General features: G+C 42.3%; 1 protein-coding gene and 1 pseudogene across 2 annotated transcripts; one reads left to right on the forward strand and one right to left on the reverse strand.

The window, feature by feature from the left end:
* Positions 1 to 815: 815 nt before the first annotated feature.
* LOC135524742 (serine hydrolase-like protein) lies at positions 816 to 6,605 on the reverse strand. Of its 2 annotated transcripts, none has more exons than XM_064952542.1 (13): positions 6,377 to 6,605; positions 6,064 to 6,207; positions 5,791 to 5,904; positions 5,316 to 5,357; positions 5,183 to 5,202; positions 4,975 to 5,049; positions 4,765 to 4,871; positions 4,568 to 4,647; positions 4,386 to 4,420; positions 4,199 to 4,275; positions 3,959 to 4,046; positions 2,104 to 3,599; positions 816 to 1,752 (listed from the first exon to the last, which is right to left on the reverse strand). In XM_064952542.1, exons 1-12 carry the CDS (start codon positions 6,432 to 6,434, stop codon positions 3,459 to 3,461), a joined length of 981 nt encoding a protein of 326 aa, XP_064808614.1. In that variant the 5' UTR covers positions 6,435 to 6,605; the 3' UTR covers positions 816 to 1,752; positions 2,104 to 3,458. The 2 variants fall into 2 exon arrangements, with proteins under 2 accessions (XP_064808614.1, XP_064808604.1); XM_064952532.1 differs by having other exon boundaries at positions 4,765 to 4,874.
* Positions 6,606 to 11,141: 4,536 nt separating this feature from the next.
* Positions 11,142 to 12,086, forward strand: LOC135520739 (myoglobin-like; annotated as a pseudogene).
* Positions 12,087 to 17,180: the final 5,094 nt, after the last annotated feature.

A 17,180-nucleotide genomic window follows, 5' to 3' on the forward strand; every position in this document is an offset into this window, starting at 1 on the left:
GAGTTTCTGGGGTTGTTTGGAGGTGCAAGTTGCAAGTTGGTTATCAAAACTCATTGCAAAGAGAAATTATGAATACCTGCAAAGCCTGACAGTTTTGATGAGTAGGGAGTGAGAGGTTAATGGGAGAGAATGACATTTTATGTTAATTTAAAAAATGTTATGTTTGTATATTTTATTGTACGTTTGGCAGTAGGCCTGTAAGAAACATAACTTTAATGTAAAAGGCATAGCAGAAAACTTGCATACTCAAATAGTCATCTGCACTACATTGCATTACAGAAGACTGCAAGTCTGATCAACTAAAAATAAACATAAAGATGAGTATACAATTTAACAAGCACTGACCTGAGTGTATGCGATAGGCTCTATCTGGGTCGTTGACATGGAGTGAGAGAGAAAACGAGTGTGAGAGAGAGAGCGAGAGGGAGAGACAGGGAGAGAGCGAGAGAGGAGAGGGAGAGGGAGAGACAGAGAGGTAGAGACAGAGAGAGAGAGAGAGAGAGAGACAGGGAGAGAGAGAGGGAGAGCGAGAGAGAGAGAGAGAGAGAGAGAGAGAGAGAGAGAGAGGGAGAACAGCTGGAAGTCGTGTGTACCAAAGTTACATTCTCCCCATTCCTCTCATCTAAAGCGGCACTGTTTCACTCACCCACTCCCACCCCCCTCATTTTGTTTGTCTATGGGAAACATAAATGTGTCTGTGGATAAACGACTACAATGCTTTCCAGTGGAGAATCTTGAAACACATCTTTGAAAAATGTTCCTCTTTTTGTGTTTTACTTTTTCCAAGGCTGAGAATTAGTGCATAACACGGGGTATTCAAGTGGTGATAAATCCATTTATTTTGTTATTTCTTATGAATATATAATTATGGTAACATGGTCAAAAGTGCAAAATGATACATACATACTTTTTTCCCACCAACCTTCAGTAAAAAATGACAGTGTGATGAGAATAAAATACAAATGTTTTCTTCGGATAGACCTCTGAATGGATTATTTTGGCATCTTGAACAATTTAATCATCGATCTAATCTATTTGGCACATAACTGATATCATTACTGAAAGCAATTTAGTTTCATTCAAACACCTTTACAAGAGACTTGGTAGCAGCTGCCATATTGACATTTTCGGAAAATTGATTTTGTGGTTTCAACATTTAAATATATTGCACTTTATTAGTCAGCTTCAAATGCACTAAAATACATAAACATAATGATAAATGCAGTGAATGTCTGGTTACAAAATATATGTAAAAATTGGCACAATCATGAAATGGCACAAATATGAACATGAAAACAGGAACTAACACTGTTCAAATGACCCCATTTTTTGTTTCCCCTCTCTATGAAAACGTTATTTCACATTTCAAAAGGTGGCACCACCTGACCACAGTGCCTTCCTCTCAATGCTGTTTCTTCCCAGTCAGGCCTCTCATGTCCCAAACCTCTCAGGAGGTGTCTGTCTCTATCTACCATCCTGCGGTCCTCCAGTCCCAGCTCCACTCCATGTGGTCAGCTTCTGTCCTTCCCGTAGTGTGTGTGGTCATATCATATGAGGGCATTGCCATCTTCGTCTTTGCTGTTCAAGCTGACCACCAGCGGATGGTGCTTCACAGTCTTGTTGCTCCACTTGTGTGCGTCCTGAAGCCCTGGCTCGAGGAAGTAGAGACAGGTGCCGAAGCCGGCCAGCACCAGGACTGACACCAGCAGGTAGATGGGGACGAACCAGTCCAGGAACATCCAGGACATGGTACTGTTACGGAGCGGTACAGGAGGACGGGGGACATTAGATTGTGAGCTGATGATCAAATACCAAACACAATCTACCTATTGTACACATGGTGCAGCTTTACCTGGAAACGTACTCCTTATTCACAATCTCAAGTCAACTATTATGTGCAAGCATCTGCCCTATCAAAATTGACTATAAGATGGTCCTCTGTGTTAAGGTATATTAGTTGTGGCAGGCTATTGCCATTCCTTTTACTGTGTCAATAGATTATGTCCACTGTTAAATGATTGCACACATTAGCTGCTAGAGTAACTGCACATGATCATGACAAAAAATATCACCCCACGGTAGCTAGCAGGTTTCGGCACATACCTGTGGTCTCTGCTGTGCCCGCCTTCCTCTGAATATGGTGTTAGTATAAAATGGAGGAGCAATGGAGTCACTAATCAGATGATGTATTGGTCTAATGCAGCACAACCGTCAGCTGGATGGTATAATACAATCCAAGGGGAACTCTCTGTACAGATGACAGAGAGGTTCATCATACTGCTCTGGGTTCTGACGTCACATTCAAAGGGAGGGGAGGAGGGGGGCATTGCTATGACAACAGCCCTAGTGATGGGTGGAGGGGGATGTTATGCAACGGTTATTGTGGTGTTTTTTTGGGCCAGGACCCTTCAGATGTCTCCGGTCGCCTCCTCCAGCCTCTGCATGAAATCGATTCCAGTTCATTTAACGCACAAACCATCACAGCGTAAGAGGGTAATGTTCTCCTTCATATCCGTCACTCAGGCAGAAGCAATAGGATTTCCTTATAAGGAGACTGCTCATCTACAAAGCACAACATGTCATGTTTTTTTATCTGAGACAATGACTAAAATAAGACTGAAGAGCAGGAAGGATGACCTATTTATTGTCAAACTGTACCAGGAAGAAGCCTTTGTCCAATTAGTTGAATGATTGTTACTCAGCTCTAAGACCATATGTAGGAAAGATAAGCTTGATAGATCAACCTCACATCCACTTCTCATTGGGCCACATCCAGGAAGTGGACACGTAGGTCTGCATCTGATTGGTGCGAAGCCAAACCCTATACAATTATTTTTTTTATAAAAATGTGTGATTTATTAAAATATGAATGCATTTCAATAGGTTCTGACCAGAAGCAAGGCACTGTAAGGCATCACCGGGTCATCAGTTGGGAGAAAACAGCCCAGTTCTAAAAAGACATGACATACAGAAACTGGTAAACATCAAGTATTCTAGCTCGACAGACTGCCGTTAAAAAAAAAGTATTGGTGTGTTTTAGATACAGCACAATATAATAAATATTATGGTCTCAAAGTCTTTAAAGTCTGTTTATGCAACAGTTGTCTATTTGCACAAGTAGCAATTTATTCTGTGTCTACAGATTTGTAAACTGATCCAGTCTCATATTATGCGTAGATTCAGCAGAATGACGTTGCCACGGGCAGCACCGCAGATATTGAGATGAGTGAGATACAAGACTTTGCTCTCACACAGTCCAGCTCACGGGTTCACCAGGAATTGTTGCGGAAATGTACCCACTATGCTCTTTACTTTCTGCATCTACGCCATGTCGCTGAGTCTACCTTTAATACTGCTCATGTTATGAATGGATGGATGGCACCAGGAAGGCTACAGGCACACTGCATGTATCTGAGAGTTGCAAACACTAACTAACACAGTGGGGGAGGGGCGGGGGCTTATAACTTGGCTGCCTGTGTATCCTCCGCAGTGCTGTGTGAAGGAGCTTCTTTCTGGAGGAAGTCAGTGACGAGTTGGGCCACAGTCTCAGGGGTGTTCAGGTGGACATGATGATCACCAGGTACGTTAACCACCATGCCCTGAGAGACATACAAGACAAGACCAGACAAACAGACACAAAGAGGGGGGAAGAGAGAGATGGGGGGGGGATTGAAAACAAATATATATAAACTATTCTTTCCCAAAAACCCTGCATTTGACCAATCTGAGTGCCATTACATAGGTCAGTGTTTGCAGCTAAAACTTTTCTTACTGGTAAAACTTCTCTGCTTAATTATCTATACAGTACTGTAGCTGCAAGAAGCAGCGCACAATATGACTGTAGTAACAACATACAAATATTACTCTAAAATGTTTCAGTCGCAACCATAAAAGTGACATTAGAATGTGAGTAGAACATTGTTTCTTTGTAAATAGGTGTATACATAAGTATACTCACGCTTTGGTCTTTATACCCTTGAAGTAGCGTTGAGGTAAATGTCTTCTGTTGTGGTTCAGAAAACATCTTCTCAAACCCCTCCTCCGCCCTATCAGGAGAATTAGAGAGATCTTCAAGTAAAACATATTAGCAGTAAAAAAAACATTGCTTGACGGTGTGGTAAAGTGTAGTTTATAATAGAAACTGTGTAATAATCCTGTAATAATTGTGAAATAGCGTAATGATGGGAGAGTGTCCTACAGCACTACTAGAACTCTGGCCTGTATCCTGGACTGCAACTCCAGACTCTGCTCCAGACTGACACGCACAACATTTTTCTGAAACAGAAAACATTAGGATTGCTAGAAACAGATACAAATATACAAATCAACTAAAGTACTAAAGTATTTTTTTACGAGGACTATTAACACAAAAAGATTAGTCTTACCAGATTGATTCTAAAGTCTCGGGTGAACACCACACCTATGAAATAAAAATAGAAAGTGTTAGGATTACTATTATATTACAATGACATGAGTACGACAGATGACAAGAAGGAGAAACAAAGTGAAAAGAGAAAAAAAAGACAATGTGAGCGAGCGAGAGCGAGGGAGAGAATGATCATTTTACCTCCTTCAACCTGAGCGAGTCCTCGTTCTAGAAGAATGTGGGCTGACTGCTCCGAGAGAGAGGGGTTTGCTGCCAAAAGCCTGGAAGTGATTAACACATCATAGGAGTGACGCAATGACTATGATTATCAGAGCAGAGAGATTATGGCCAGACAGCCCAACATAACAGAAGTGTAAAACAAGGAAGTGTGGTCTTACCTCATCAATGCGTTCTCATAGGTGTAAACCTTCTCTTTCTTCTCATCTTTCTTCTTCTCAAACTCAAGCATTCCTTCAAATCCCTGTCTTATCACCGTATGCAATTCCTTCTAGGGTAAGAGACACAATGGTAGAGAGACATTATAAAATGCGGATGTCCTGAACAGTTCCAAGGAGCAAATGATAAAAGAGTGGTGAGTATTTCAGTACCGTGTCTGTGGGTAAGAATCCATAGGAGTCCAGGAGAACCACTGACTCCACCATCTCTGGATACAATGCACTGAACTGGACAAAGACAACAGGACATGGTTACACACACACACACACCATACACACGTACTGTCTCTGGATATTGTTCATTGCGAAGAGACACAGATATGAAACAGCATTAACATGCTTATTTTTTTAAGATGCTTACTATTCCAGCTACATTGCCACCTGTACAATGGAGAGCACATGATCAGATGTCTGTACAGACAGGAAAACAACCATGTCTGATCAGAACACAATGAGTGGATGAGAGATTAACATGAAGATGAACAGTCACTCACCCATACTGTGTCCGATAATAGAGAATCTCTTCCATTGGAGAGCTGCAAACCATTTCAATGGATTAGATAGATAGATAGATCATCTGCTAAATGTAGCTTCATACTTTAAAATTACACCTACCTAGGAGAGAATGAATGAGGAAACCTCATATAGCTGTGTCTAACTTCACTTTCAATCATTGCTTTTCAGCTCTTACTGGAGCTGAGGTCACATTGGTCTGAATAAGCTCAAACCAGCAAGTAGCCAAGTGGTTTGAGCATTGGGCCAGTAAACGAAAGGTCGGCACTTAACCCTAATTGCTCCAGGGTCGCCTCCAGGCAGCCATGACCCCATTCTCAGAGGGTGTCTCAGAGAGAATGGGATATGCAAAAAACACATTTCCAACCCACACATTTGTATTAATACACACTTGTGCATGTGTGAAATAGGACAAATATTTGCATCCACTAAATTAATTTCAATAATTATTAATACCTCCAATGACTCGCCTTATGTCAGCCACATAAGCAGGAAAGCTGTAGAAGACTCCAGGAGGTCTATGGGAGGAGAGGCCATGGCCAGCCATATCCACAGCTACACACTTCCACTCTGTATAAGAGTGAGAGAGTGAGTGAGAGAGAGACTAAGAGCCTGACTCATTCCGTACTGAACAACTATGCAACTGAATGTCCTTCCAATTCCAATGACAATTCCTCATGAATCCATTGTATAATTCTCTGTGCTCTAGCGGGCAGACAGCCTACACACCTTTTGGCAGCAGTGGAATGAGAGTGTTGAAAGTGCCACAGTTGTCTGCCCAGCCGTGCAGGCAGAGTATTGGTCGACCATGGTCAGGACCCCAGACCTTGCCCCTTATCTCTCCCCACGGCACTGGCATATTGAACTCTGACACTGAAGGGCAATTACTGTTAAGACGCATTACTACGCATTTAACATGACAAAACATTTAGTAATAGTGCACGAGGAAGCGTTATAAGAAGCTCAACAAACAACACACTAATGAGTTCACGTCAAGACAACTCCCATAAGTTCTGACGATCAAGAAAGGATTCATTCTTACCTGCTTGTTTCATGGTAGCTGATGTCATCAAGTGTCTGACTCCTTTCAAAGTTCGCATTACTCTGAAAGGCCAACGTCAAAGTCGGGTTGTTAACTAAACATAAGCACTATACGTCCACAGCATCGATATATTAAATATATATATATAATAAAACGTTAGCTATGAAATAGCAACAGCTATTCAGGCTTACGTAACCTACGAAATGCTTCTCCATTACTTCCGGGTGAAGTGATACGTGTTATTTTGACCAATGAAACGTGAATGCGTCTTCCCCTTAGCGAATAACATTGGACAGCTAGCGGCCGGTTTAAATGATTGACAAGTGCACGCGCCAATTATATGTCAGACATTATCCAATCACATTATTTGTCAGGAGAACAGGGCGGGTTAACACAAGGCGTTAACAAGACAAGGTGCGGTCACAAAGTATCCAGAATTATATCGTTCTTGCAATAAACCAAACAAGTACTCAAGACTACGAACAACGTGTCTTTGTCCCCAATATATATTTTTCCCATCTTAGTATAGCTCAAGGCATTGGCCTAGAGTTTGTTGCAGAATTTGTCTGTTCCAACAATTTTGTGACATTTAGCCTATCGGCATGAAAAACAAAAGTAATTTTAAAAACTAGTGAGGAAATTCCAGCCTTCGAAACATTCTCCAGGTGGACGACAAGGCCTTTTAAACAAACAAAGTGGATGCTGTTGTATCTGCAAAAGGTCACCAGGTGGCAGAAATGGTAAAACCCTAAGCCTACAATAGTTTGAGAAGAGATATAGGAGAGACACTTCAGAACAAACTTCCTTTTTGATATTTTTTAGGGACTATCTGTTGTTCCATGTAGTGAATCTGTTATTCAATGCGCTTGTATAGGCTAATAGCAGTAAGACTCAAAAAAAAAAAAAAAAATTAAATTATTTTAAAAATATATTTTGGGGATAATTCAAGGGGTCTTAAAATTCCAAATCAAATAGCTAAATGTTCCTTGTGACCTTCTTAAAACAATTCCATATAGCTCAGTAGAACAAAATAGAGTATACCATCAGTCGGTTGGGTTAAAACTTGACCTGAACTTGAACCCCAGTAAAGGAGGGAAAGGACTAGGGACTAAACATATCCATACTTAAATGCTCTGGCAAAACTGTCTAGTGGTCCTGGCTGCTGCCAGCAGTTATTTATAAAGCTACATGGTGACTGAAGAGAGTGGTGACTGAAGAGAGAGAAAGATAGGAGAGGAGAATGCTACATGGTGACTGACGAGAGAGAAAGATAGGAGAGAAGAATGCTACATGGTGACTGACAAGAGAGAAAGATAGGAGAGGAGAATGCTACATGGTGACTCAAGAGAGAGAAATATAGGAGAGGAGAATGCTACATGGTGACTGACGAGAGAGAAAGATAGGAGAGGAGAAAGCTACATGGTGACTGAAGAGAGAGAAAGATAGGAGAGGAGAAAGCTACATGGTGACTGAAGAGAGAGAAAGATAGGAGAGGAGAATGCTACATGGTGACTGAAGAGAGAGAAAGATAGGAGAGGAGAATGCTACATGGTGACTGAAGAGAGAGAAAGATAGGAGAGGAGAATGCTACATGGTGACTGAAGAGAGAAAGATAGGAGAGGAGAATGCTACATGGTGACTGAAGAGAGAAAGATAGGAGAGGAGAATGCTACATGGTGACTGAAGAGAGAAAGATAGGAGAGGAGAATGCTACATGGTGACTGAAGAGAGAGAAAGATAGGAGAGGAGAATGCTACATGGTGACTGAAGAGAGAGAAAGATAGGAGAGGAGAATGCTACATGGTGACTGAAGAGAGAAAGATAGGAGAGGAGAATGCTACATGGTGACTGAAGAGAGAGAAAGATAGGAGAGGAGAATGCTACATGGTGACTGAAGAGAGAGAAAGATAGGAGAGGAGAATGCTACATGGTGACTGAAGAGAGAAAGATAGGAGAGGAGAAAGAGATGGGGATAATGCCAAAAAGAGACAGAGAGGTGTGAGAAAGGAGAGAGAGAGAGGAAGGAAGGAAGATAGATTGTGATAATGTATAGCCTATTCATGGACATATATGAGTCACAGTCCTGTTTGGCCTTAGGTTCAAAAGTTTCTGTCATTGCAGTGTAACAACTGTTTTTCTCATTTGCTGACTTTTGGCAGCATTTGCCTTTGACCATGCCAATAATGTATTTGTAAAGGACAGATGCTCTTTCGCCCTGTTCAAAACAATGAGTGTGTCGTAACAAAAGCAATGCTGTCGGCATCACACCACTGCTATTGTCGTATACTAACGGTCATAGGATTGAGTCAAATGGCATTTCTTACACATTATGAACAATTGAGAGATTTATGTATGTTATTAAATTATCATACTAGGCCGAGCCTGCAAACGGTTTAGAGTTCTGAAGAACTGTAGCAATAGAGCATTACCATACCAACTTTGGAAATCATTTCTAATCAGAATTTGATAGACTTGGAAATCTTGATTTTGGAACCGTCTTTTCTTGTGAACTATGAGACAATAGAATTCACAATGCAGTGAGGGACAGAAAGGAATCTAACTGGTATGGTATCATAATTTGGTAACCTAACGGGAGGGCGGGCTAGAAGGTTTAGAGGTGGAGTTAACATGGAGAGAGAGATTGATGGTTGGTCTGGGATGAGTGCGTGAGAGGGAGGAGGAGGTATAAAAGGTATGGTTTGGGGATGGGTTTGACTATAGAGTATTTTGGAGTTTGAAATATTGACACGGGACATTTACCTGCTTTACTGGTACAGTATCAATGCTTCTATGTCACGCTTTAAAACAGGGCTGCCCAACCCTCTTCCTATAGGTTTTCAGTCCTACCCTAATTTAGCATATCTGATTCAGCTAGTTGAGGTCTTGTTGAGCAGCTAATTAGTATAATCAGGTGTGTTAAATTAGGGTTAGACTGAAAACCCACAGGATGGTAGATCTCCAGGAAGAGGGTTGGGTAGCCCTGCTTTAGAAATACATTTTTGGATCAAATGTTTATTCACTTTTAATAAACAGAATGTCTAGTTTTTACCTAGCATTAGTGTTGAGGCTGCAAAAGCACATTTCAGTATTAATCATAAGTGAGAGTTTGGGTGAGCTGATATTGTAACCCAAAATTAATTTCAGTAAACTATTTGAACTGTATGACATCTAATCCTGTCATCAGCTTGACTGTCAGTGTCTTTGCAGAGAAAGCAACACATACATGTACACAGAAGGCCCATAGTCCAGAAGTCTCAACCTACACTCTGGACCTCGACGCCAGTTCAACTGCGTTTATTCATTGTTCCCCTTCTAATCAGGGACTGATTTAGACCTGGAACATCAGGTTGGTGCAATTGATTATACGGTAGAACAGAACCAGCAGGCTCCGGACCTTGTAGGGTAAGAGTTGAATACCCCTGGTCTAGAGGCTATACAAAGCCAACGCAGCAGTTGGACGTCTGGTGCACTGATGCTGGAACATATGTCCTGACAGAACAAGTCTGCTGCCTCTACATCATGCTACATTGTTCAGAGTAGAAAATACAATTTTGTTGGTCAGATACACATATTTAGCAGATGTTATTGCGGGTGTAGCGAAATGCTTGTGTTCCTAGCTCCAACAGCGCATTAATATCTAACAATTATCTAGTAAAGACCATGTGGAGGAGCTGATGGGGCTGTATTTTATGTCTGTGTGGACTGCCCATTTTTGACCTATGGGTATAGAATCCTATGAGGACAAGGTCAATGAAAAGCTATTGGGAAATTACCTTTGGCTTAATTACTACGAAGTCCCTACACTGTCTTTGAAAATAACATTTAATAGACGAACATCTGGATTAATTTTATTAGTATTGGCAAGTGTAACTATAAACTTTGCATGCCATGTGTTATTTAACGCAGTAAACAAACCAAACTAATGTAACATCCTCGTTTCTAGAGTGCTTTGGAGCCACTGCGGTGGTGCTGACTCACTGACTGTTCAGTCAGTTACTTCAACTCTCCCCTAATTAGCTACCTAACACTTACCACCTCGAACGCATGCAATCCGTAGCTACTCTCTCCCCTCCACTATGATTTATGGCTGATTGTTTCTATAGCGTTTTACTGAGTATACTTGCCATATGTTAGATTAGATTAATGCATTACTGAATTTGTGTTATAATGTGAAATAAAACCATATAATTCCGTCTTTTTGGCTGCTTCATTGGTCCTGTTCAATCTGATATTATTATTTTGTTCCTCTACTCAGCTTCCGTCTGTCTATTCCTAACCCACTGACTGCTCCGCACAGAAAACATTAGCTTTCCTACTGTACGCGTTTGTAACAGGGCTGGTGGTCAATTCAAATTGAAGGTGAATTTCAAAAAAAGAAACGCGTTGTGATTAAATAGCTGCTTGTAACGTGTACGTTAATAATCGGGAAGCAAATACAGGCAGCGAATTTAACAAATGAAAGAAACATGAGTAGCGTACAGACATGAAACCGAAACAACGCCTGGGGAAAGAACCGACGGGAGTGAGAGATATAGGGGAGGTAATCAGGAAGGCGATGGAGTCCAGGTGAGTCATGAGGCGCAGGTGAACGTAACGATGGTAGCAGCAGGTGTGCGTAATAATGAATAAACTGGCGACAACGAGCGCGAGTAAACCTGAGTGACACGTCTGAAAATGGATGCCGTTTTATTAGTTAAGACCCAAGCCCTGATTTGTACTGTATGTCATGTCACGCCTTAGTCTCCCTGTCTGTCTTCCTCAGATCATGGTTAACTTTGACATGGTTCTGAAGTGCTGGGGGCCAGTGGAGGCTGACTACAACAAACACGGAGGACTGGTTCTGAGCCGGTCAGTGGACAATATTGGTCTGTACTTTGCTCTGGCCCAGGGCGTTATGTTTTTCTTACTGATACTCACACATCAGCAAGATGCACGAAATGCCATGGACCAGAGCCAGACTTTACTGAGTTGGCTAAGCAATTGACTGGAGTGGTTCTGGCCATCAACTACGAGACTGTTGTGTTGAATGTAATGCTATGAAATGGGTTGATGCCAATGTGTAGATATAGCAATCAGGAATGAGTTCTTTAAAAAAATGCTGTCTGTACTGTAGACTGAACTCTCCTTTACAAATCTCTCTTCCTCTCTCTCGCCTTTCCTCTAGTCTGTTTGCAGAGCACCCAGACGTTGTTCCCTAAGTTTGCAGGCATCGCCGCGGGCGACCTGTCAGGGAACGCAGCAGCAGCTGCCCATGGGGCAACTGTGCTTATGAAGCTGGGTGAGCTGCTGAAAGCTAAAGGTGACCACACTGCCATCCTTAAGCCCCTGGCAACCACCCACGCCACCAAGCATAGGATTGCCCTCAACAACTTCATGGTGAGGGTGAATGATTTCAGTCTCCTCTCTTTATCTGAAACTTTTTCCCCTTATTCATACATTTCTTGCATTCACTCCAGTTTTACCATGACACTGTCATGCTTAATCTACTAAAATGCTGAGTGAGAAATTTCCTTTTTAGTGATTTTCTTCAGTATGATGTTTAACTTCATACTGAATCAAATCACTAACATCTCTTGCTGCTCATCACTGAGATCATCTGCAAAGTGATGGGTGAGGAGGCGGGGCAGGACAGGAAGCTCTGAGGCAGGTGATGGGTGTGATCATAGCTGACATCGACGTCACCTACAAGGAGCTGGGCTTTGCTGGCTAAAGGGTTTACCTCAACAACCTACACCCCCCCCCCCCCCCCCACAGTTCTCGAGAGGTCACAGGGATAGGACAACAACTGGAAACTTACATTTGAAGCAGAGTTGCTTCTAGTGTTTATATAGTACATTCGAAGTGCTGGTTTGCTTATGACTTACAGAAAAACTTGTTTGAAAAGTACATGAGGTGTATGAGGCAAAGCATTTGTGCAAATTCTACATTTCTCTATACAGTATCTGCCCTTTCAATGTAGTTTGCTTACTGAATGTAAACTGTTCCTCTTTGCACTAAACCAATAAACGTTCCATCAGCTGCAAATGAGTGTTTAGTGTTTATTCTGCCTTTCTATCTTTCTGCCTAATTTCAAACATTCACCCACTGACATGGACAGTTGTATTTTCTGAGGGGTAGGATATGAGTTATAAGGGTGATGAGATTTCTTCTCATACCTGTACTATATATATATATAGAAAGGTTGATTTGATATTATACACATTAACAGTTAAAAGCTGAATTGTGGTTTAAGGACAAAATAAAAACTGTGGTTAGGTCTGATTAGGACATAAGGGTTAATCTGCTTTGTGAGAAACCTGTTTATTGCCTTTGGATTGGCTAAATTCTCTTGCACATTTGGTGGTGGGGGGGGTCTATTCTGGTAGTCACCTCTCCTGCCCTCTATCTTGGATGACTGTCTGGTTTCTGTTGTTCCATTGCAGGTCAGCAAGCGGTCAGTCAGCACTCTAGCCCCTCCCTCCTTGACTGAAACACGTGCATGATCTCTCGTGCACTCAACACACCTAACTGCGAGACACACACACACTAATCCCCACCACCTGGTTTCGTTGGACATTTCCCTGGCTCTGTCCTTTCCCATTCCTGCAGTCTTATCGGTCAGTGTGGACGTGACTCTCTCCACAGAGCAGCATCTCAGGCGGGGCTCTGAGTTCAGATCACCCCCTCTCAGACCAGACTGTGCCTGTTAGCTTGGGCATTCCTCTCAGGAAGTGCATGTCTAGAATGCCCCTGGTTGGTTAAGCCGCACTAGTGAATGAAATAATTGCTTCCATAAGCTCAATGCGAATGACTACAATACACGTACTAGTGCAAGAAATCAGTTGTATTCAAATATACTATGCTTAATTCTGGATTCAGCCATTTCTTTGTGGTGCTGCTTGAATCTAAAGTATGAGTCCACATGATTTGTAATAAATTGATATTTTGCCCTAGAGGCATAATTGTAATGGTCAAACTTTCTTGACAATTTGTACATTGTCTCCAGTCAATGTGTTTTGGCATTAGTCTGGCTGGCATTGAGCTGATGGCCAAAGCTGTGGTTAATTGCCCTGCTGAAGGAACGACTTAATAGGCTGGATGTGTCACTCACTGCACTGCAGACGTGTGACCCCGCCTGCCTTTCTCTCTTTATCCATTTCTCTTTCTGCTGACCCGTCGCCAAGGACAGCCGGTCTCCACAGACCAGACCGGCTGACCCCAGGCCAGGGGCATTAGTCAAGAGTCAGCCATATAAAAAAAAAAAACACTGAAGATGTGTGAAAGTAAAGCATCCATTAGGCTCAGGTGCTCCCCCATCTTAGCCACTTCAGATTTATGGTGAATTCAATATGCACCTGCAAACTGATTGATGTGCACTAACAGAGGTTTCTGTTGTGCAGGTCAGCAAGCGGTCAGTCAGCGATCTATCCCCACCCCCCCCCCCCCCCACCTTAGACTAAAACACGTGCATGATCTCTCTTGCACTCTCAATACAGTTAGGTGCTACATACACACTCACCAGCTGGCACGCACACACAATCCCAACCACCCTGTTTCTTTAGGACATTTCCCTGAATTCAATATGCACCTGCAAAATGATGTGCCCTAATGGAGGTAGCCTAGGGGTTAGAGCGTTGGGCCAGTAACAGAAAGGTTGGTGGATTGAATCACGAGCTGACAAGGTAAAAATCTGTCGTTCTGAACAAGGCAGTTAACCCACTGTTCCTAGGCTTATTGTGAATAAGAATTTGTTCTTAACTGATTTGCCTAGTCAAATTAGAATTGTATTTTTCAAACAGTGCACATGACTGACCACCAGCATAGGTGTCCAGGCTCCCTTGTCCTTCCAATATATGGTCCTCCCCCTCTCATGGTGTCCAATGGCATTATCAGTGAGGAAACAGGATACCTTAGACTTCTTTAATCAGCATTAACACAGTGGATCCCAAACCTGTGTCCACACTAATTTTCTAACCAGGACTTGGTCTCAAGCAGCTTCACAACCTATCATTTTTCTTCAACACTCCACAAAATGTAACCATTAACACTTATGGATAACAGATTATGGTTCACATGACAACAGCCAGAAACGCCATTCAACTTCTCTACCTACCTGCTGGTTATTATTTTGCCCTGATCAGCGAGAGGAAGATACGTGTGCATCCTAGGCTCAGGTGGAGACACTATCTGTCAGTGGTCACCCCCTGAGCCTGTCTGTCAGCGGTCACCCCCTGAGCCTGTCTGTCAGCGGTCACCCCCTGAGCCTGTCTGTCAGCGGTCACCCCCTGAGCCTGTCTGTCAGCGGTCACCCCCTGAGCCTGTCTGTCAGCGGTCACCCCCTGAGCCTGTCTGTCAGCAGTCACCCCCTGAGCCTGTCTGTCAGCGGTCACCCCCTGAGCCTGTCTGTCAGCGGTCACCCCCTAAGCCTCTGTCAGTGGTCACCCCCTGCATACTTATTACATACTGAATGATTTAGCACAGTGGGAGTGTGTGTGTCAACATGTGGCAGATTGTGTGTGTTACACTGTGCAAACATCTTCATTTCAGATGGCATAATGCAAAACCCTTCTGAAATGCAGTATTCATTTTGTCATGTCCTACAGTGCAGAAAGGATTTGGCAACAGGTCCCTCAGACTCCAGAGCCAACAACGGCCGACACAGACGTCAACAAGATGTTTAAACCAGTAGCGACACAACATACACACTGAATCACCCTGAGGAGCAGTAGAGAATTGGGGTAAAGAGCAAGAGATAGACACCCATGACAGAGACACCTTAAGAGCTGAAAGGGAGAGAAAGATGGGGGGGGGGAGGATGTAAATCCCACTAGGCACCAACTGGTTGAATCTAGAATTGAAGTCAGAAGTTTACATACACTTAGGTTGGAGTCATTAAAAATCATTTTTCAACCACTCCACAAATTTCTTGTTATTAACAAACAGCAGTTTGGCATGTCAGTTAGGACATCTACTTTGTGCATGACACACATTTTTCCAACAATTGTTTACAGACAGATTATTTCACTTATAATTCACTATATCACAAGTCCAGTGGGTCAGAAGTTTACATACACTAAGTTGACTGTGCCTTTAAACAGCTTGGAAAATTCCAGAAAATTATGTCATGGCTCTAGAAGCTTCTGATAGGCTAATTGACATCATTTGAGTCAATTGGAGGTGCTTCTGTGGATGTATTTCAAGGCTGACATTCAAACTCAGCACCTCTTTGCTTGACATCATGAGAAAATCAAAAGAAGTCAGCCAAGAAATCAGAAAAAAAGAGCTCAAGTCTGGATCATCCTTTGGCGCAATTTCCAAACTCCTGAAGGTACCACGTTCATCTGTACAAACAATAGTACACAAGTATAAACACCATGGGACCACGCAGCCGTCATACCACTCAGGAAGGAGACGTGTTCTGTCTCCTAGAGATGAACATACTTTGGTGCGAAAAGTGCAAATCAATCCCAGAACAGCAGCAAAGGACCTTGTGAAGATGCTGGAGGAAACAGATACAAAAGTATCTATATCCACAGTAAAACGAGTCCTATAATCGACATAACCTGAAAGGTCGCTCAGCAAGGAAGAAGCCACTGCTCCAAAACCGCCATAAAAAAGCCAGACTACGGTTTGCAACTGCACATGGGGACAAATATCATACTTTTTGGAGAAATGTCCTCTGGTCTGATGAAACAAAAATAGAACTGTTTGGCCATGATGACCGTCGTTATGTTTGGAGGAAAAAGAAGGATGCTTGCAAGCAGAAGAACACCGTCCCAACCGTGAAGCACGGGGGTGGCAGCATCATGTTGTAGGGGTGCTTTGCTGCAGGAGGGACTGTTGCACTTCACAAAATAGATGGCATCATGAGGCTGGGAAATGATGTGGCTATATTGAAGAAACATCTAAAGACCTCAGTCAGGAAGTTAAAGCTTGGTCGCAAATGGGTCTTCCAAATGACATGGATCCCAAGCATACTTCCAAAGTTGTGGCAAAATGGCTTAAGAACAACAAAGTCAAGGTATTGGAGTGGCCATCACAAAGCCCTGACCTCAATCCTATAGAGAATTTGTGGGAAGAACTGGAAAAGCGTGCGAGCAAGGAGGCCTACAAACCTGACTCAGTTACACCAGCTCTGTCAGGAGGAATGGGCCAACATTCACCCAACGTATTGTTGGAAGCTTGTGGAAGGCTACCCAAAATGTTTGACCCAAGTTAAACAATTTACAAAATACTAATTGAGTGTATGTAAACTTCTGACCCACTGGGAATGTGATGAAAGAAATAAAAGCTTAAATCATTCTCTACTATTATTCTGACATTTCACATTCTTAAAATAAAGCGGTGATCCTAACGGACCAAAGACAGGGAATTTTTACTAGGATTAAATGTCAGAAATTGTGAAAATCCAAGTTTAAATGTATTTGGCTAAGGTGTATGTAAACATCTGACTTCAACTATATGTTGTTTCTACGCCATTTCAAATACAACAAAATACATTTGATGATGTTGAATCAATGTGGAAAACTTATTGGATATGTAAAAAAAGTAATCAATGTAAAGGGATTTCGGGAATGTTTCTTTTTTCGACCCAACTTTAAACCTAAATCCAGGTACATGGTTCAAATATGTTATTTCATGTTGAATTTATGTTAGTTGAAACTCAATCAAATGACGTTGAACTGATGTCTTTGTCCAGTGGAATAGCACACTGGAGATCTTCAACAAAGGGTTATCAAAATACCTAATCTGAACAGGAAGGGGATGTGAACTTAGAGTTTATGGATGGAAATAGGTGGGAGGAGGGAGACGGGTAGGAGTGAGG

This window comes from Oncorhynchus masou, chromosome 4, assembly GCF_036934945.1.
Source record: "Oncorhynchus masou masou isolate Uvic2021 chromosome 4, UVic_Omas_1.1, whole genome shotgun sequence".
Taxonomy (NCBI): Eukaryota; Metazoa; Chordata; class Actinopteri; order Salmoniformes; family Salmonidae; genus Oncorhynchus; species Oncorhynchus masou.

What these genes read in the sequence shown, in the direction of transcription:
- LOC135524742 (XM_064952532.1), bottom strand. Translation starts at nt 6,434, where the DNA reads ATGCGAACTTTGAAAGGAGTCAGACACTTGATGACATCAGCTACCATG. An exon ending in GTGGCAATGTAGCTGGAATA is followed by an intron (nt 5,050 to 5,182) that starts GTAAGCATCTTA and finishes GTCTTTGTCCAG; the next exon opens with TTCAGTGCATTGTATCCAGA. An exon ending in GATTCTTACCCACAGACACG is followed by an intron (nt 4,875 to 4,974) that starts GTACTGAAATAC and finishes CTCTTACCCTAG; the next exon opens with AAGGAATTGCATACGGTGAT.